This window comes from Lemur catta, chromosome 8, assembly GCF_020740605.2.
Source record: "Lemur catta isolate mLemCat1 chromosome 8, mLemCat1.pri, whole genome shotgun sequence".
Classification (NCBI taxonomy): domain Eukaryota; kingdom Metazoa; phylum Chordata; class Mammalia; order Primates; family Lemuridae; genus Lemur; species Lemur catta.
In genome coordinates, this window is record NC_059135.1 from 19,269,543 (window position 1) to 19,290,993 (window position 21,451).

The 21,451-nt window shown below is 45.1% G+C and overlaps 1 protein-coding gene across 1 annotated transcript in view; it reads left to right on the plus strand.

The window, feature by feature from the left end:
- The first annotated feature begins 6,973 nt into the window (after positions 1 to 6,973).
- The window catches only part of MREG (melanoregulin), a 52,689-nt gene continuing 38,211 nt past the window's right edge, over positions 6,974 to 21,451 (plus strand). The window contains exon 1 of the mRNA XM_045559265.1: positions 6,974 to 7,370. Coding sequence (XP_045415221.1) covers positions 7,276 to 7,370 — 95 coding nt within the window. The 5' untranslated portion in view covers positions 6,974 to 7,275. The remainder of the gene's footprint in view (positions 7,371 to 21,451) is intronic.

Here is a 21,451-nt window from a genome sequence, read left to right on the forward strand (position 1 = left end):
CTGCCAAAAGTCTGATATGGGAATTCCTTTACTTTCAATGAAATAATTTCTCTCTTTCTGTTTGGTTTGGGGAGTAGATATTGCTGAACTCATCCATTCACTATCTGAATTTTTAGGGGATGCAGTGGGATTCTGAAGTTACTAGCGTAGTGAGCTCCTGCAGTGTGTGACGCTGGACTTTTGGCCTGACAGAACTGTGGACTGGCTATTCCTTGCGGGATCCTTTCTGTCCACTCCAGATGGCGGAGCTCCTTGGACATGCACACCATGTTTGAACCGGTGTGTCAGCAGCTACCATGTCTAAGCGTACTGGATGTGTATTGTTTTTGCCTTGCCCGTGTCCATTCCCCTTTTTGTGCTTCCAGTTGGTTTTCCTTAGGACACTAGTCCACTTCCATTCTTAGTCCAAGTGGCTTACCTTTCCTGTTTCCCTAATTCCTCTTCACTTGAGCTCTGCAAGTGTGTGCATGAGACGAGAGCCTGCTAGGCAGATGTATTCCCTCCCTCTGAACAGAGCAACTGGTTCCGTTTCAGGCCAATGAGAGTCAGGCCTGGGCCTGCTGATCACCTGACTTGGAAGAAGCTGTTCTCTTTGTGCTGGGACTACTAGCAGAAAAGAGGGTGTAATCCATGCGGCCTGCGAATGCCGTAACTCAGAGCCCAGAGATGAAAAGAAATCAACGTTTATTTTATCTTTTGAGTGCCTGGATCAAGTTATGTCTAAACCTAGCATTACCTCTGAATTTTTCAGTTACTCGAGGCAATAAGTTTTCTCTTATACTTAAACCAGTTTCAGTGATGTTTTTCTCATTATTAATTAGGAACTAATTAATATTCAGAGGATGACTGTCACAAATACCTAGACAAAAAGGTGTTAGATGGAGCTGACATACAGCAGGGCTAGAGCACCTTCATGGAAAGGCTGAAAGAATCAAGCTTTCTGGAAGAACATCTTGGGATGTGAGGTACCTCTTCTAGCCCACCTCGTGTGTTTTATTTTCTCCCAGGAAGAAATTATTTTCTCCTTTTAAAAGAGCAGAATTATTCCTAAGTATGCAGTTGTCTAGGAAAGAATCTACCGAATTTTGAGGAGAGCTAAGATATTTGGCTTGAAACTGAAGAATAAGCAAAGGCTACGATTACTAAGGTTTTCCCAGAGTAATATATTCAGGGGGAGGGAGGGAAGTGAAATTGACCAGCAGACTATACCAAATAAAAACAGTTTCAATATTTAGAAAGTAGTTTGCATTATGAAAAAACCACAGAGTGATAGGACTGAAGGGCTCTCTGATAGCAGATATTGTCTATTTCTCCTCAGGGAGGAGAAGCCAGGGAAAGAAACAGAAATAAAAATCTCATCTGACTTAAGCAAACTTTGGTGTGTTGTACCCCACCTAAAAGAGGTTGTGTTCTTTCATGTTCTTTCAAATTAGCTCTCTTGTGACAGTTACCCTTGTCCTGCCTCTTAACCCACTTCAGTTGGACCGTATGGGGTTAATTCTGAAAGCAACAGAATCTGACCCTGGTTAACTTAAGCAAAAAAGGGAAAAAAAGAAAATAGTATTGATAGATAGTTATGGAGTAACAGACTGATGGAAAACTAAGCAGCTAGAACAACTAGACCTTGGGTCATGTAGGAGCAGGGAAGCTCTAGATGTTGCATCTATACAGCGATTGCGGTTGGGCCTGCTCTTCAAGATCCTGTCCCTAAAGTAATTCATGTTTCAACTCCAGCCATTTTCCATCTTTGAGTCCTTGTCCTTAAGATGAAAACTGCGTAAAGAGTGTTCGATTGGCTCATCTCGGTCACTATGCCCATCCCTTGTTGTAGGTTAGAGAGCAAGGGATGCGGGCATAACTTCATTGTTATGACCAACCCAAGGAATTGGCGGGTTGGGGGGTTGTTCCTGAAAAGAAAATAAAGTACTGTTACCAAAAGGCAGTGTGAGGGATACTGCAGAGGCAGAAATAAGAGACCCCACAGCAACCCTTGGCTGGCTTTCACTCTGGTGACACTGGTCATGCCACTACCTGGTGTGAATTCTCTGGAGATGTGAGACATGTTGGTTTTCTATCTTGGGTTGCTTGGAGTGAGTGATGATGCTGAAGTTGGTGTGGTTTTCAGAAGATCTCTGTTTTCTCTATGGAAGACAGTGGTCTTTAGCTTTTCTCTACTGGATTTGGGCAGATCATAAATAGATCTTTCAGAAATTAAATGTAACTTTCATGCAAACATTAAGTTGCTCTTTTTCTGTCTTCTTACATTTATTCAGTACATTTATTAAGTGTCCACTATGTCCTGAACTGTTCTAGATGTTATGGTACAGGATATTATTCTATTTATTGAGTATCTACTATGAGTCTACACTGTTCTAGGTGTTGGAGATATTGCAAAGAACAAAACAAAGTCCCTGCCTTCATGAATGGAACCTACATTCTAGTTCACCATTGTATCCCCAGTACTTGGGCTCAACAAATACTTATGGAATTAATAGTTGAATGACCCCAGCTCATGCTATGTTGTTCCAAGCATAGCTTTTTCAGTGGAATGTGTTAATGATTTGGCATTAGAGCTTAAGTATTTTGATTTTATAATTTTTCCTGCCTGTATATGCTTTTCCTTCAGCTCTCCGAAGGTGTCAACAAATTCTTAAAGAGAGGGGACTCCAAACTACACTAGTTGTTTTCAAATCGTACTCTAGGGTTTTCTCTACCATGGAGAGATCTGAAAATAGGAGCCAGCAGATCAGCCTTGAAAACAAGCAGCTGACGGGTCATGAGTCACTGGTTGCCCCAGGGGACTGCCTACTCCCCCGACATCAGGTGCCCAGGGGCTCCTGGGAAATGTCAGATGCTGCTGTGTGGTTGGTGGTGTTGGTGTCAACTCAGGCAGTAGAAACCATCTAGCACTACTCTAAAAAAAAGGGAAGCTTGCTGCTTTCCTGCGAATGATGTCAGAAATAGGAAATGGGATTGCCAAAACGTGGGCTCAGCTACCGCATTTGAATGTGAAACTGGAGGGTTTGGTCATGTTGCTATTCCTATCAAAGGTCCAATTTATCAACAGGGAAATATGAAGGTATTCAATACTATGAAAAATGCTGATATAATCCCTAGAAAATGAATGAAAAGAATATTCACATCAGTTAACAAGAATGAGATAGTACTATGCATACTTACAAGGATAGATCTCCAAGACAATACATGGAAAGAGCTTGTAGACAGGTGCATGTATACCTTTAAGATGAAAATAAAACAAAACTTATTAGCCACAATAACAACACATACAATGATACTACATCACGGGGACATGTATGTGTATATGTGTCCAGAAAAAGGTTTGTACCATACCGATAATAAAAGTTACCCTGGGGAGAGTAGAAAGGGCATTAGGATTGTGGATAGTCATCAGAGGGAACTTGGACTGTAATACTTCAATTTTTTAGGGGAACATCTTATTTAGAAGTTTTTAAAACTTAAAATTAATTTAAAAAGAAAAATATTAATAACTGTTAGTAAAACTAGACATGATCCTTAGTAAGGTAGGGCAAGTTTGTTAAATGGACACGATTCTGTGGCTTTCTATAAATATTCTGTCTGAAACAGACCACATAAAGATGCCCACACATTGCAGAGGTACAAATGTAAAAAGAAATATAATCACATGCAAGCTGAGTAGTTTTGGAGCAGACATTTTTTCCAACAGGCCTGTATTATTTGGATTTCTGATCAGTAGTGTTGAATTCTGATATTTCTACAGGACTTTATCATTTTTAAACTGTCTCACTTGAGTCTCACAACTGTGCCTAATAGGGCAAAACTTGTCATCATCATTTCACAGGTTATAAAAATTGAGGTTCAGGAAAATTAAGTGACTTGTCTGAAAATCCAAGTTAGTAATGGAGCAGAGCACCTATACTTTTCAGGAGCTGAATACTTTATCTAGTTTCTCCATTCTCAACAAATCCAACTCCAATAGTTAATAGCAGCTGTCAGACCCTAGATTTCATCTTGTTGCTCGTTGAGTTCACATTTTGGCAGCCCTCTTTATCCACTTTCTACTTGAAGCTAGGTGGATTGACTCAAAATCCAAAATCCGATTTCAGAACATAGTCATTTGTACCCAAGGAAATTTTACAGCCAGTAGGAAGTTTGCTCTGGCTCTGAGTACAATAACACTCAGCCTCCATGCTGGCACCAGTTGCAAGTGATAAACGACACGGTGCTGTCTGGTGACAGCTGGTGCTCTGTCACGTCCTGCTAATGTTTCATGATGGATCCATATCCTGTCTCCTCAGCTAAGTCAGAGGCCACAGGGACCTTCTGTTATTTTCCCTTACCCCTCAGTAGCCTCCCAGTGAACACGCACTTGATGGGTCCCCTCAGCCTCGTACTGTAGCCAGAGCAGGACGTATCTATGCGAAGTGACACACTTTTAAAAATAATACACCGCCCATGAGAATCAACACTTCTGAAAATAGACTTTCTCTCTTCCTCCTCACCCCTCCAAATCTGCTCCTCCCACACCCCTCCACCTCAGTCAGTGGCGGTTCAACCTTCACAGCTTGTAAACCCAAAACCTTCAAGTCACTCCCTTCTTCCTTTCACATCCTACTCAGGATGCTTTGTCGAATCTTGTTGGCTCTACCTTCAATCAAATTCCATCCAGAGTCCAGCCATTTATTACCATTTTGACTGCCACCACCCTGGTATAAACCATTGTCACGTCTCTCCTGAATCATCAGAGTGGCCTCCATATGCATCACCCTAAAACAGCCTTTGGCACCCAGTTTCTTGTCCAGACAGCAGCCAATGGATCCTATTGCCATCTGGGTCAGACTGTATCACTCCCTCTACTCAAAAACTTCCAAAGGTTTGCTCAGCTCACTTGAGGCAAAACCCCGAGTCCTTGCAATGTCCTATAAGGGCCTGTATTCCACCATCTCCTACAACTCTTTCCCAGGCCCCTTCCCTCTAGGGCCCTTGGAGTCCATACTCTTTCTCAGGCACCCTATAGTTTATTCTCTCTCTTCTGTGGTTTTCCATATAATCTTCACTCTACCTGAAACACCCTTCCCCGGTATCCTGGCTAGCTTGCTCATCTCTTTTAAATCTTTGCTTAAATGTCACGGTCTTAGGGAGGCCATCCCCGGACCACACCACTTAAAAGTACAAGCACCATTCTCCCCACCCCCCACCTCTTCCTGACACTTCTTATCCCCTCCCCTGCCTTATTTTTCTCCATAGTACATAGCATCTTCTCACATACTAAATAATGAACTCAGGTTTTTGTTTCTTTCTTTTTTTTTTGTCTAATTCTTCCACTAGAATGTTTGCCTCACGAGAATAAGGATTTGTGTTTTGTTCACTGCTGTATCCCTAGCTCTCAGAACAGGCCTGCTACAAAACAAATGCCTAATAAATATTTGGTGAATCAACCAGATTGGCAAAGACAAAAAATTAGATTGCACCTTGTATTGGTGAGGGTATAGGGAAATTGATATTTTCGTACATTGCGGGTCAGAGTATAAATTGGGATTATCTCTTTGGAGAGTAATTTGGCAAGATCCATCAAAATTGAATGCTATGACCAGCATTCAACTGCCAAGCATTTATTCAATGTCTCTTGCAGAAGTGTCCAGATACATTGATTGGTTCAAGGATATTCATGGCAGCATCAATCTTAATAACAAAAGGCTGGAGCCAACCTAAATGTCCATCAGTAGGGGTCTCATTAAATAACATGCGGGCATCCCCAAGGCTGTAGCATGCAACTGCTGAAAAAGGAGAGGAAGATACCCTGGTACTGATGTGGTACAGCCTCCGTGATATACCAAGCCAAACATTCCAGGTGCAGAATGTGTGGGGTATGACATTGTTTGGGTAAAAGAGGAGGAAGATATGTACATATATTTACAAGTTTGTATAAGCACAAATAAATACATCTCTATATAAACAAACATATTGTGAACTAAAATAAAATTTTAAGGCTCACCCCCCCCCCACTGGCTGACTGAATGTACCCCGTCCTGGCCAAAGGAATATCCTAAAACTAAATTGCCTGCCATGAGGAGGGAGGTCAGACATACCTCATCATGCCCCCCTTCCTTCTTGGAAACATCCTTTGTAACCCATTAACAAGGCTAGGGGTATGCAAGACAAACCTACAAGTCCTCAATTTACATAACAAATCTATGTCCGGTGGCTTGTCTCTGATAAACAGCAACTATGTTAAAACATTCCAAACCTTTAGACAAAGCTTCATGTCTTTAACTAATCACAAGCCAAAGAATATTTAAACTCATCTAAAACCTGTAAGCCCCCGCTTCGAGATGGTCCACCTTTTCAGGCCAAACCAATGTATGAGTCCCACGTATTGATTTATGACTTTACCTGTAACCCCTGTCTCCCTGAAATGTATAAAGCCAAACTGTAACCCAGCCACAGCCAGTTCACTTGCTCAAGGCCTCTTGGGCTCGGCTCCAGGTCATGGTCCTCAAATTTGGCTCAGAATAAATCTCTTTAAAATTGTTTTACAGAGTTTGGCTTTTTTCCGTTGACAAGATAAATAAGCACATAAATAGATCCGGAAATTCACAAGTGGTTACCTTTTTAGAGGGGGCTAGTCAAGGACTGGGAGGTTTGAAAACGATTTTTCAAATCATTGTGAATATATTACTTAAAAATAACCCCACCTCTATAACGCCTTAATCCATATTCTTCTGCTTTTACTCTGTGTGAAGCTGACAAGTCAAAACTATGTCTTAAACCCTGCTTTGAAGGCGTGTGGAGGTGAGGGAGGACCTTTTATTTCCTTGCGCAGGGAATCTCGTAAAAGGCATGAGTAGATTCAGCTCGACCTCGCGCTCTGCGGCCCGCGGGCTTTCCCCTCCCTGCCCGCCCCCAGCCCGCTCGCCGGCCGCGGGTGCCCTGGGATTTGGCGGTCTGGCTGGAGTCCCCGCCTCCTCCTTAGAGGGCAGCAGCGGGGCGCCTCGGAGACGCATGCGCCCCAATTTGCGCTCCGGGAATTAAAAGAGGGGGGAAAAAGCCCCAGGAAAACCCAAGCCCCAAACAAAACGCAAGCGAAAGGCGCGCGGCCCGCAGCCCTCGCTCGCGTCCCCGGCCACAGCGGGATGCGCACGGACCGGCCGGCGACGCCCGGGCCGCCACTGTCCCCGCACCTGGACGCCGGCCCGGTGGCCGCGCCCCAGCCGCGATCGCTCGCTGCGGCGGCTTGTTCCGAGGCTCCCGGCGCCGGTGGGGCCCTCGCTCTCCATGGGGCTGAGGGACTGGCTGAGGATCGTGTGCTGCTGCTGCCCCTGCAAGTGCCTGGAGGAGCCCGCCCTGCCCGAGAAGGAGCCCCTGGTCAGGTGGGCGCGCAGCGGGGCGGGATCCGGGGACCCCTGGTGGCCGAGCGTCGCGGAGGGAGGGTACCTGTGCCTGAGTTGGGGAGGGGACTTGCTGTGTGGGCACACTGAGGCGCCAGCTCAGCCCCTTGGTGCCTTACGTACAAGATATCGTGGGTTTGTTCCTTGGGTAAGACTTTTGCTTCAAAGCACAGATCCTCAGAGGCACCTGAGACCCAGCTGGATGCCTGAGGACAGTGCCAAGAACTCAGGTGCAGCGCCTGGGCGGGGAGTTCGGGAGAGAAGTCTAGTGTATTACTGGGGTCAAGTGCATTACCGGGGAATAGGCGACTGAGGATTTCGGTTTCACTCGGCAGAAAAGTTGGATGCTTCTCATTCAATTTTATGACCCAAAGAAGCCTGTTTCGGTGACTGAGCACAAGGAAATCTTGTTCACACGATAAATGCCTATTTTATCAGGGGACAGCCTATCCACGAGGCTATGTTGATTCCGTTTAGGTTAAGCCACGAAGTGTGAGGAAATTGAATGCTCATTAAGCAATATGCTAGGAAGCTTTGTGAAGAGACCATAAAATACAGGTTTGTTGAGGGCTGTGATTTTAAGCAATGATTTTATATCTCGAGTTTACTGAAATTAAGGTTTGACTAGGTTATGCCTCAGGGGTAGGTATGACAGAAGCAGAATATTTAAAATGAGATTGGGAAACAGTATTTAAGGCGGAATTCCAGGGTTGGGTAAGCAAATACTGAAGCCAGGGTTTCTTTCTTATGAACGTTTGCAACTTTTTCTAAAGAATGATTTACCTTTTCTTACTCTATCAAGTCCAAACACTTCCCTTGACTTTGGAGATCTTACGTAACCCCTTCCTGCCTGTCCACTCTTATTTTCCAGCACATTCCACTCTGCACACTCCTTGCTGCTGCAGGAACAATCCACTCTTGTTTCCTGCAAGTAGCCTCGAGTGGTGACCTTTATCCTTAGTGCCCCTTCCTCAGTGCTGTTTCTCAAGGCTTCTCAGGCAGTTTTCTTTGATTACTTTGCCCTTACTCATCATCCTCTCCTATATTTTTTTATCTCAAAATATTAATTAAAGGGGTAGGGGTACAAGTGTTTTTGTTACATGAATATCTTGTATAATGCTGAAGTCAGGGCTTTTGGTGTGCCCATCACCAGAATAGTGTTCATGGTACCTAATAGGCTAGTTTTTATCCCACACCCCTCCCTCTTGCCTTCCCTCATCCTTGGTTTCTTATGTCTTTTATATCACTTCGTGCCCATGTGCACCCATCTTTTAACTCCACTTATTAGTGAGAACGTACAGTGTTTGGCTTTCCATTCCTGAGATACGTCACTTAGCCTCTCCTGTGATTTTAAAAAGACTTAGAATTTACCATCTGCTCCTCACTGTTTAGTGAGCACACGAGCATAAACATGTATGTCATTTGTATTATATGTATATAAACAGTCATACATACATACACAACGTTTTTGATTGCATTTGCTGATGGGAGTCCCACTTAGATTTGTAGATTATTATAGGCAGGGAGAAACCCAATTATCCCTCATCTAAAAGGTAGTGGGTAACAATCTAGAATTTTATGCTTGAGTTATACTGTCAACTTGTCAATGCTCTTAGTAACAAGAATTACAGCCTTCAGCTTAGTCTCATCCTCAGAGCCCTGGGTGTTTCCAATTTTCTGTCCAGGACTGATATTTCAGTTGATAGTTTTGTTGTTTTAAAATGTAGATCCTCTCCTGTCTTGGCTTATTTCCAGTGAATGTTGTAAGTCAGTGAATTTTGCAAGTGATTTTAGGAAGACAGGGCCAGTTGCAGCAGAATAGCACAGTGCCCATGAATCAGATTGCCGGGATGAGTCAGTTCATCCAACTAGGTGACCTGGCACGGTTATTAAAATTATCTGTGCCTCAATTTCCTCACCTGTAAAATGGGGATAATAGTACATACCTCAAAGGGTTACAGTGAAAGATGAAAGGAGATAATACATATAAAGTGCTTAGTATAGTGTCTGACACATAGTAAACACTCAATAAATTTTAGTTATTAATTATCATTGTTATTATTCTGAGCATGTGAATATGAGTGGACTGGGCTTATGTAGTTTAGTGTCATTCTGGCACCATTTCAATATAACAATATTTGGGAAGAGCAGCTTATTAATGGACATGTGGAACAGTGGTGTGTGTGTGTGTATAGGTACCTGCATGATATTTCCTACCCAAGTCATCCTAAGGTCAAGTGTGAAACTTTTTCTAAAATTTATTTTTAATTTTTTCAGAAGTGTGCAATTCAGTAGTTTTTAGTATCTTCACAAAGCTGTGCAGCCATCACCACTGTCTAATTTTTCATCACCTGGGAAAGAAACAACATACCCATTAGCAGTCACTCTCCCACTCCCCCACCTCCTGCTCAGGCAACCTCTAATCTACTTTCTGGCTCTATTCTGGACATTTCATATAAATGGAATCAACAATATGTGGCTTTTTGTGTCTGTCTTCTTTCACTTAGCATGATGTTGTCAAGGTTCGTTGTGTTTTAGCATGTATCAACACTTCATTCATTTTTATGGCTGAGTAATAAATATTCCATTGGATGAATACATCACATTTTGTTTATCCATTCAGCAGTTGGTGGACATTTGGGTTGTTTCCACTTTTTGGCTATTATGAATAGTGCCGATTTGATCATTCACGTACACATAGGTTTCTGTATAGATGTCTGTTTTCAGTTTCCTTGGGTAAATACCTAGGAGTGGAATTGCTGGGTCATATGGTAACTGTATATTTAATTTTTTTGAGAAACTGCCATAATGTTTCCCAAAGTGACTGGTTTGAAATCTTGATGTGGTGAAATCATATGGGCAGATGGACTGAATTATTATCTTTATTTATCATCCTTTATGTTGTTGTTTTTAATCAACAAAAAAGTTTTGTTCATACATCTCTTTTTCCCAAGCCAAATTCTTTACTGTGCACAAGAATGGTTTTCCAGTTTTATTTTACTCCCCAAGGCAACAGTGCCTGGACGAGATAGGGTCAGGGGAGATGACATTTGTCCTCTGTGTGCATGATCATCTCCAATCCTTTTCCAAAACGCACCAGGGACTCTTGTTAGTTCAGGAAAAACAGCTCTTGGTCTCAGCTTGTTTGCTAGTCTGAGAATGCTGCTTATGTCTTTGACCTTGGTCCTTCTGCTTTTCCCAGGAACCTCGTGCCTGAAGGGGAATGCCTGTGCCTTTTCTGATTTGTATCTGTATTTTCTCTCTGTCCCGCTAGTTTTTTTTTTCTTTCTTTATTCTTTCTCTAGAAATCTGCTGAGTAAATCCCCTGACTAAAAATTCATCTTGATATTGCCATGCCCTTCAGCTGCTGTTCTCTGCTGTCCTTTGTGTCACGAACAAACATCTTAACGAATAGTCAACTGTACCCCCACCTCCTTCTTCACCATCGTATTTTTGCCCTAGAATCACCTGTTGGACTTGCTTAAAATGCTGCTCTGGAGACCCCTTCCCAAATACTGTGACTCACTGGATCTGGGGAGGGGCCTCTCCCTAAGCCAGGAGGTTTTGAGGCAGTTGGTCTGGGGACACCCTTTGAGAAGCACAGCTTTGAAAGCTTACATTTGAGATGGTATTGAAAGATTACTGATCTCTTTCTGGGGGCGAGCCCATTTAGGTAATATCCGTTTATTAAGAGAGTAGTTATTAGGCTCTTACTGTTTGCTAGGCACTGAAATGTGGTTTTTGCCCCCTTGTATAATTACATGAAAATTGCTCTCCTGAGAGTTACAAGAGAAAGAAATTGGATGTTCTTTTCTCTGTGGACATGGAGTACCTCTGTGCAGGCCATTTGTCCTTTCTTTTCCATTTCCTCCTCCCCTGTTCTCAGATTTTGCATTCAACCTAATCATGCTGGTCTCTCCTCTGGTGCCATAATTGTTAGTGGAGACACCTTTCTGTTTACTTCTTACACTTTAAAGACTCTGCTCAGTTTCAGTCGCCACCTTTCTGATGAAGACTTAGAAAGTCTAAGAAGTTAGGGTGTCTCTTTTCTTTCTTTTTACCCCTCTGGTCACTTACTGCATCCTGCCCGGCATTACAGTGAGAAGATGGGTGCTGTGATCCCAGCGAGACCAGAGGTTCTAGTCTGGATTGCAGGGGGTGAAATCTTACTCACTTTAGTTCTCCCTGTGGTGCCCAGCACAGTGCTTTGCATGGAATAAGAACTACTTTTTGATTAATAATAATCATAACAACTGTTAATTTATTAATTGCTTCCTATGTGTACATTTTTAAACATATATGTAGACAAAACATTATGAAGAATAATAAAGCAAAAGCAGTATACCCAGCACCCACCTTAAGAAGGAAAATATTCACGATAGAGTGGAGCCCCGACATAGCCCTCCATAGCTGCATCCTGTTCCCAGCACCAGAGGTGACCTCTGTAGTGAATCTATTCAGCATTCTTAAACATGGTGCATACTGCAAATTGGGTCTTGCATAAGTGAGATTTCTGTACATGCATTGTCATTTAATAGTCACTAGGACCAAGTGAGATAGTTGTTAGTTATCTCCATTTATAGAGGAGGAACTCAGGGCTTAAAGAATTTAAGTAATTCAGGCTGGCTGGGGTGGCTCACGCCTACAATCTTAGCATTTTGGGAGGCCAAGGTGAGAGAATTGCTTGAGACTAGGAGTTCAAGACCAGCCTGTGCAACAAAGTGAGACCTTGTCTCTATAAAAAATTAAAAAAAAAAAAAGCTAGGTGTGGTGGCACATGCCTATTGTTTCAAATACTGGAGAGGCTGAGGCAGGAGGATTGGTTGAGCCCAGGAGTTCAAGATTGCAGTGAGCTATGATTGTGCCACAGCACTCCAGCCTGGGCAACAGAGTGAGAGACCCTGTCTCAAAAAAAAAAAAAAATAAATAAAAAATAGAATTTAAATAATTCAAAGCCACAGCTAAAAGTAGGAGAATCAGAATTTGAATTAGTGTCTGTCTGACTTCAAAGTCCATGAGTTGCATTGCAGAAAATTCAGAAAAATACCAAATATTTTCCAAAAGTAACATATATTTACATGCTAGAAATCACTGGATATCACTAGCCTTAGCCCTGCCCATTCTAACCCCTTTCTCCTTCCCTTTTTCCATGTCTTTCCTTATTATTAGTTCTTCCATCTAAATATGGAAGCAACCTGGCTCTGTAAGCCGAGTCCGGTGGGAGTTAGGAGACCCGAGTCCCAGCCTCAACTGTTATCCAGCTGTGAGACTCTGGGATTGTCTCTTAACTTCCTTGGACTTTAGTTTGTTCTTCTGTAAAATGGGGAGATCCGACTTTAACTGTGATCTTCGAGGGCCATTCCAGGCTCCCTCATCCTCTTCCTGTGGACTGTGTCAGCTGACATTCTGTTTGCCCTGCCATGGAACGCAGGCACGACGGTGCTGTCTGCAGTACCGGGAAGGAGCCTGAAGACTCAGGACAAGTGAATCCTGAACTTTTGTTCAACTCTTCAGCTGCCCAGGGCTGCCTGACCAGCAAAGAGTTGTGTGGGCACTTTTTATGCAGGCAAGCTTCAGAACAAGTCTGGGCCTGGAGAAAGCACATAGGCCTGACCCTAACGCAGGCCTCCCAAAGAAAGCCAAAGGTCTTGTTCAGCCTTTCAGTTGTATACTCAGTGTTTTCTCTCCTTTATCCTCATTTTAGGGCTGAGTCATGTAAGAGTCACCTTATCAACCATCTCTGTAAGGTTTGGGGTTCTGTATGCCACTCTCCCCTGCACATTTCTCAAGTAGGGTAAATAGCGATCAGAACAACAATAAGAAGCCAGGATGCATTGAGAAGAGGATGATAGTGCCATGGATTGTTTTGGAATGGCCAGATCATTGATCATTCGTCTGTAAACTAGTGAGTGATTTTGTGGTCGAAGGTTTCATGTTATTCATTAAAAGAAACATTTAGGGCATGTGTTGTCAGTTTCCCGGAGCTGCCGCCACAAATCCGAATGCAAAGGAGCCAGCTGCTCTGTGTGCGTCATGCGCCAAAGCATCTTTCACAAGAATTACTTTGAACTTTCTCAGGGATGTATAGTTGTTAATAATCTGTAATTTTTACGGGCTGTTAATTATTGATAAGCATCATCATCATGACTGTCTGGTTGTTCAGAAGCAAAAGAAGAAATGGAAAGAATGAGCAACCATGCTGGGTTTTTATTCGTGGCACTCTCTTAAGCCACACAAGCGGACCGTATCGTGAGTTTCCAAATCTGTTTTGCCCTGTTCGTCTCAATGCCCACTCGCAGCTGCCGTTCATAGCAGAATTGATGCCCTTATCTGCGGGCGATGAATGGAGAATAGACGTCAGTGTTTCAATTTTCTAGTGTCTGAACTGGTATTAGGGAAAAGTGAAATAAAATCTCAGTTTGCTCTAAATGATTGTTTTGTGCCCACACAAGGGGTTGTTCTAAAGAGGAGTTGATCTAGGCCTGTGGCTATGGGCCAGATTCAAAACAGAATTGAATTTCCCTCCGTGGCCCATAGGCTGTAAGGAAATGGTTTCGTCTGGGTCGCACTGGATAGGGGAGAGACTGAGACTGAGGAGCAGAATGTCTCTGACAATTGTTGTCCTGATCCTTGGCAGGTTGAACTTAATACTTACGGTGTGTGAGACACTGTTGTAAGTGCTTTATATCTGCTAGTGAGATCCTCACCCTAACCCTATCAGGTACAGCCGATACTTGTTTGTGGCAGTTATGTTCTATAAAGTCACCTTGAACACTTAATCAGTGAATACTGAACCATTGTTCCTAGAGGACATGCAGGGTTAGGCTCCTGCAAGCTGATTGCAGGATTAGATTTCTGACAACTGATCAATATATAACCTTGTTTTATGTGTTTCTGCTTAAAGACCCCTTATTTAATATAGTATATTGTTGATTCATTAACCTTGACCTCACAGCCAACAGCACTGTATCTCACGTCTGAACGAAGCCTGTCTATTTAACATGTATTTTAGTGCTTCAGCACCATGCTTGGGGGACATTCTAAAGAGTGAGATCACCAACAAAAAGTACAAAAAAGCAAAAAAAAGTGACACCAAATAGGCCATAAAAGGGACACCTGTTTCCAGTCTGAGAGCTGAACCAGGAAGGCGGAGCGTTGCCTGTTTGACCTTGGCTGAGCGTGTGCACCTGAGGCAGCTCTAAATTTTTTGCCACTCTGTGCATATTCACGAATGACCTCGAAAACATCACTAGTATTGATTTTGGGGTTACAAGTAAATCTTAGTGCATGGGAGAATTCGCAAGTGCAGAATCTGCAAATAATGAGGGTTGACTGTAATTAGGCCTGTAATCCCCACTGGGTAGTTGAAGAAACTGAGGCACAGAGAACTTCAGTAACTTGCTCAAAGGCACACAAGGCTGAGCTGGGATTCACATCCTGTTATATTTCGAAGCCGTGGAAAGCACAGAGCCCTTCTAGTACACAGAGACGTGTGTAACTAGCTGCTTATGTGGCGTGGGCTAGAAATTGTGTTTGAAGTATGAGACTTTCTGAAGAGACACATTTTCCTGCATTGAGGCTGGCGAAACCAGGTGCCAGCGGGAAAGAAGGATGAGGGTAAGGGAGGGCTTGTAGCATTTAAAAGGGGATCACCACCAGCTCTAGAGGTACAATAATCTTTTACATTTGTGGAGTTTTTCATTTCCTTGTGGGCTCACATGACCTTTGAGCTGATCAAATCATCTTCTATCCTTGGAAGGGCTCTTAAAAAATGTTGGTGAATGTGTTCGTGTCAGTGACATCTCTCAGACCGGGGCCCAGATGGCCTGGCTTTTCCCCCACAACATGCTGTTGGGTTTCCCGGAGCCAGGTCTCTGAGCAGATTGGGAGGAGCTGGCACACCTCATCCCTGCAGAAACCTGCAGTTTGCAAAGCTGGTAGCCCCGGGGCCAGACACAGGGGCACAAGGGCTTTTACTGTAGGAAGGTGCCCCTGGCTGCAAGAATCCCCTTCCAAGCTTGGCACTTTTTCCCTCTTGAAAGACAGAGGAGAGATGGGGAGGGTCAGAGGGCCATGGGTGCTGTTCCTAGAACAGGGCCTCGGGCCCAACAGTAGGAGCTGAGTGCTTTATAGGAAGTCAACTGCTCAAAAGTCACAAGGATGACTTTTAAAGGTTTTCTTCTCAGGCAGCCCACAGCATCCCTGTTCTCTCTTTGTGACTGGCATTAGTCAGTCTTAGTGTCATTGGGAGTTCCCTAGAAGATGAAATTTCTTTCTCTTACGCATCATGTGATCTAGGTTTCCTGAAACTTTTTAGTCTCTAGATATCTTGAAGTGACTGTATCACTACACCTTTGTTTAAAAAGTAAATTCTGCCTAAGTGTTGGGTAAAATAGTATATTCTGTTAATGAATGAAGTCCTTTTTAGTCTGGTTAATAAATGTTTGTTTGTGCCCAGTATATACCATGTACTCTATGCTTTTGTGCCTTTTTAGAAAATAATTTTGGTGAGACAGTGTGTATATTTTAAAGAGCCCTTGAACTGTTTGACAGTGTCTTGAATTACTTCTTACTTAGCCTTAAAAAAAAAAAAAAAAAAAAACTTTTGAAAACTTGTGTTTGTATGTGTGATATCACAGACAACAAACATACCAAAGTATTTACTGTGGGAAGAACAAGTATAAAGGGAACACTCGGGTAACCACCTCCCAGGGCAAGAGATAGCGATTGCCAGCCCCTTGTCTGCTTCCTGATCACATGCAGACCTTCGTGATAGTCATTTCCTTGTTTTTCCCTCCAGCTTTATGACCTGTGTGTGCACCTTAAAGATGTACTTTAGTTTTGCCTGCTTTGAACTTCACAGAAATGGGATCAGACTGTGTGTTCTCGTATGACTCACTTTGTTTGCCCCACGTGGTGAGATTCGTCCACGTTGCTGTGTGTAGCTTAGTTCTTTTATTGCTTTATGGTATATTTCATTTCGTTCATCTGTCCTACTGTTGGCGGACTGTTGGGTGGTTTCCAGCTGGAAGCTATTTGGCGTGGTGTAGACTTCAAAGTCAGCACAGGAGGAGTAATTAATGGTCATCCTTCAGCCATCCTGGCCTCCTCCTGGTCCCTGAGATGTACCAAACACAGCCCTGTCTCAGGGCCTCTGTGCTTCCTGTCCTCCCTGCCTAGAATATTCTTCCTCTAGTTACCTGCACGGGTAGCTCCCTCACTTTATTCAGATCTCTGCTCGAAGCCATTGTAGCAGAGAGTCCTTCCCTGACCCCCTCCCTTATTCACTGTGCATTTCTTCATAGTCTTATTGTCATCTGACACGAGCAGACGTGCTCATCATCTGCTTCCCCCCACAAGACTGCACGCCCGACCTTCACACATTTAAACAGCTGAAAATGTTAAGAGCTCGTCTAGGAGCCCAGAGACACAGATTCCAGCCTCATCTCTGCAGTTCAGAGCCCTGTGAACTTGGGAAGCAAGAGTTCATTCGTTCCGCAAATATTTACTGATCATCCACTATGTGCCAGGCGCTGCTCTAAGCCCTTGAGATACATCACTGAGCACAATAGATGTAGATGCCTGTCCTCGTGGGGCTTCTATTCTAGTGGTGGACTGGGGGGCACAAGAAACAGTAAACCAGGAGATAAATGACTGCATAGGAAACAGAAAAGGCAGAGCAAGGAAGGGGCCATGTTTGCAATTTTAAGTAGATTGGTCAGGGCAGGCCTTGGTGAGGAGGTGGTGTTTAAAGAAAGATCTGAAGGAGAGGAAGGAGTGAGGCAAATAGGTATCCGGAGGAAAGCATTATAGGCAGATGGGTCAGCCGGTGCAGGGGTCACACTCTGAGATCAGGGTGGACTGGGGGGCTCAGGGAACAGCAGAGAGGTCAGGGTGTCATGGCTGCCCTATGGACCAATGCGGGCCTTTGGCTTGTACTCAAGGTCAAATGGGAGCCACTGGGGGGTTTTGAGCTGAGGGATGACATGATCCGATTTACACATTAAAAGAACCACTTTGGCTGTTGTGTTAAGAATAGAGTTGGTGGGAGGCAACCGGAGAAAGAATAGATGAGTGAAAAAAAAATTTCAGGAATTCTTGTGCAAGACATGAGAAACTTTGGCTCCGGGTGTGGTGGTAGAGGTAGATATGTTTAGAACGTAGAGCCGATAGGATTTTCTGGTGGATGGGGTGCAGGGGGGAGGGAGTTGGGGATGACTTCCAGGGTCTTAGCCTGAGTGATAGGAGGGGTGGCGTGGCTGTCATCTGAGCAGGGAGCCTGCTGGTGGCCGGGGTTAGTGGGAAGATCAGGTGCTCGGTTGGGACCACCTGGAGCTCGTGTGGTCTGTTACACATTCAAGTGGAGATGGAAAGTCTGAAATTTGGGAGAGAAGTCCGAGCTGGGGAGACAGGTATGGGTTTGGGAATCTTCCTCATGTAGATATTTAAAGACACTAGACTGGATGAAATGACCAGGAGTGAGTGTAAGCAGGGAAGAGACCAAGGACCGAGTCTCATCTTCCTGAGCCCAGCGTTTTCTCAGCTGGACAAGATAAAAGCCATGGCTGCCCCACCTGCCTCACAGGGCGCCTGTCAGGACCCTCTTCAAGCCTTGGGAGCAGAGTGCCGATGACGGCACAGGACTCACGGAGCTCTGCCTCAGCCCTGAGGGTGGGAAGCCGGAAGGGTAGGAGCACATCAGAGAGGGGTGTGAGCCAGAGAGGGCTGCGCTGTGCTCTTCGTCCTTCATGTCAAGGTAGGCGTATCTCTGATGCTGAAGGAGTCATGAGCCTATGGGGTTAAGGGCTGAGAAAGGCTCCAGAATGGACAGCACACTGTTGAAACTTGGGGATAAGACATGTTTAAACATTGGATCAACCAGGTAAGAGACAGTAGCCAGAATGTCTGTCCTGGAAACAGTAAAGAGAGAATGAATGAAAGAAGAAAGGAAGGGGAGAGAGAGACAGAGAAAAGGAAAGGGAGAGGAGAGAGAGAGAAAAAGGGGAGAGGAAGAAAGGAAGACAGAAGAGAGAAGGAGGGGGGAAGGAAGAGAGAGGGAAAGAAACAAAGAAGAAAGGAGGAGAGGGAGGGAGGGAGGAGGGAGAAGGACAGAAGGCAGGTGGGCAGGAAGGAGGGAAGGAAGGCAAGGATGGAGAGGGAAAAGGTCTTCGTTTCACCTGCTCCCCAGGGACATTTCCACTGAAGGAGGAAGAAGAAGGTCTAGAAGCCAGGGGGCTGACAGGCCCGCCAGTCCCTAGTGGGGAGTCAGACAAAGAGGGCTTGAGCAGTCAGTCAAGGGACTGGAACAGCCTCTTGAGGTCTGTTTTCCTAGACCTTGGGTTACTGTTTACTGGAGATATTTCAGAGCTTCTGTCTTAAGCTGACACACGGCCTGTGGGACAGCAGTAAAGCCCCAGGAACTGCGAGTGCCAGCAGCCAGGCTGTGTGCACAGCATTTAGTGGGGCCTCCCGCAATCTTTCACACGCAGCCCTTGTTGTCAGTGAGGAATCCTGGGGACCTCTTGGTGAATAGCTGTGATGCCAGCTAGTGCTTTGCAACCACGTCCCGGGCATAGAGGTTAGCCTTTCCAAACCTTGAGTCTCCTTTTTGCTATAGATCACCCTGAAATTAAAGACTCCAGATCCACTGGGTCTTGTGCTCCTGGGTGGGATTAGTGGCGAAATCTGAGACTTTTCTCACCTTACTGTTGGAGAATAAAAGCAGCTTCTGCTTAGCATGTAACATCAGAGCGACTTCTCAAATGCCTGAAGTTCATAAAATATTCATCAGTAGCAGATGGTGGCCGGGGGCAAAACAGCCACACTCGCTTTCTTTAGAACCTTTTAGGACTCATTATGCAGGGGAGGGAGAGAAAGAGAAGCTCTGGACTTGCAGCCTCTTCCTCCCTCCTTCCTCCCAGGGCTTCTCTGGCCCAGACCTCAGGGCCTTTGCATTGAATTCTCTGGAGGTGCCCAAGCTGCCTCTCCTCAGGCTGCTTGCTACAGGCTTTTCTCTGTTCTGGTCTCTCCGCCCGAAGGGTCCGAAGTTTTAAACCAAAGTGGCTGGTGCGCCAGCTGGGTGGCAGAGCAGGGGTGAGAGAGAGCAGGCTGGGGCAGGGGCTGTGCAGGACCCGGGTCGCAGGGCCTGGCTGCTGTCACGGGTACCACCAATGCTGCTGAGTGAGCTCACGACCCTCCTGCATTTTCACCTTGACCAATATTTTGAAAAAATTCTTAGTTTTTTACTTTAATGGTAGAACTCCACCTTTCCTGTGCCCCGATGAAACCTGACTTGTGAGTACTGGGTGAGAAGACCCTGGTGGGAGCGAGGTCTGGGAGGAGGGAGGCTGCAGGCAGGAGGCTGCCCTTAGTGAGGAGTGGGTCAGACCGTGCGGGGAGGCCCCCGAGCTCGTAGCAAACCCTGCTGCTGGGAGGCACTGCTCATTCAGGCTGGAGCAGTTGGTTCTCGTCCCTGTTTTACGGTCCCCCGAGTATCAATGAGGCTCATCAGAGGCAGAGTTGGAGGCTCGTCAGAGGACACGAGCGGAACACCACTGCTAATTAGGGCAGGCTGGATCTGGGGAGAACTCTGGGGGCACTTACATGTCTAGAGACACGAGCGTTTCTAAACAGGCCGGGGAGCGGCCTTCCTGTAGAGCTTCACTCCAGTTTGTACATCGAGTGGCTGGTGCTTTACATTGGCTGGAGGCATTTGTGTGTGTGTGTGTGTGGGGGTGGGTGTATCTTGGGGAGCAGGGAGAGGGAGAGAGAGAGTAGAGAGAGACAGAGAGATACAGAGACAGCTAGAGGAGAGATAGACAGAGACAGAGAAAGAGAGAGAGGGAGAGGGAGAGACAGCTAGAGAGAGGAGACAGCTAGAGAGAGGAGAAATAAATAGGAGAGCAAGGGAGAGCAAAGAGAGATAGAGACAAAGACAGATGGAGAGAGGAGAGAGAGGTAGAGGTAGAGACAGAGAAAGAGAGAGAGGTTGTGAGGGGTTGGGGGACTGGCCAGGGAGACAGCTTCTCAAAACAGGAATATCTTCTCAAATATGATAACCTTCTAAAAACAGGAAAAGAAATTGTGGTTTAGTAAAGCAAAAAGTGGCTAGATTGTTCATGGTCAAATCTTACTTTTACTGATTATTCACGTAGATACTGGCTCATTTCTATTTTTTTTTTTTTTTTTTTGAGACAGAGTCTCGCTTTGTTGCCTGGGCTAGAGTGAGTGCCGTGGCGTCAGCCTAGCTCACAGCAACCTCAAACTCCTGGGCTCAAGCGATCCTATTGCCTCAGCCTCCCAAGTAGCTGGGACTACAGGCATGCGCCACCATGCCCAGCTAATTTTTTCTATATAGATTTTTAGCTGTCCAAATCATTTCTTTCTATTTTTGGTAGAGACGGGGTCTCACTCCTGCTCAGGCTGGTCTCGAACTCCTGACCTCGAGCGATCCACCCGCCTCGGCCTCCCAGAGTGCTAGGATTACAGGCGTGAGCCACCGCGCCCGGCCTATACTGGCTCATTTCTAAACCTCCTGCTTTAGAGAAATTTTTAAAAGTAGTGACAGTGAGTTATGTCTGGGCTTCCTTTGGCAGATTAGGATCGCAGCTCAGTTTGTTCCACTCAGCAAGTACTTTTAAAACAACTGCTCGGTGCCAGCCCCTGCATAGTGATCTGGGAGTGGGAGAAATGCTGGGTATGATCCTTGCCTTCCAGGAACTTCCCAACCTGTTGAGGAGACAAGACTTATAAAAATGAAACAAATGTGGGGTAAGATGGAAGCCCAGCATCAGGAATGTACTAGGGTTTCATTGCCCCAAAGGTGCATCTGCGATGTCAGCAGCTGTGGTCACAGCTGCTGGTGGAAGCTGTGTCCCCAGTCGGGGGACCTGGAGGAGGGTGCTGTCCCTGCGAGAAGTCATGGGGCATCTGCTGGTTTGCACAGGGAGCATCCACACACATGGTCGTTATCCCAGCTGACTGGTGCATCCCAGGCAAGGCATTTGGGTATCAAGTGGAATGACACGTGGCTGCTCCGAGACTCACCATCAGGGACCTCGTGC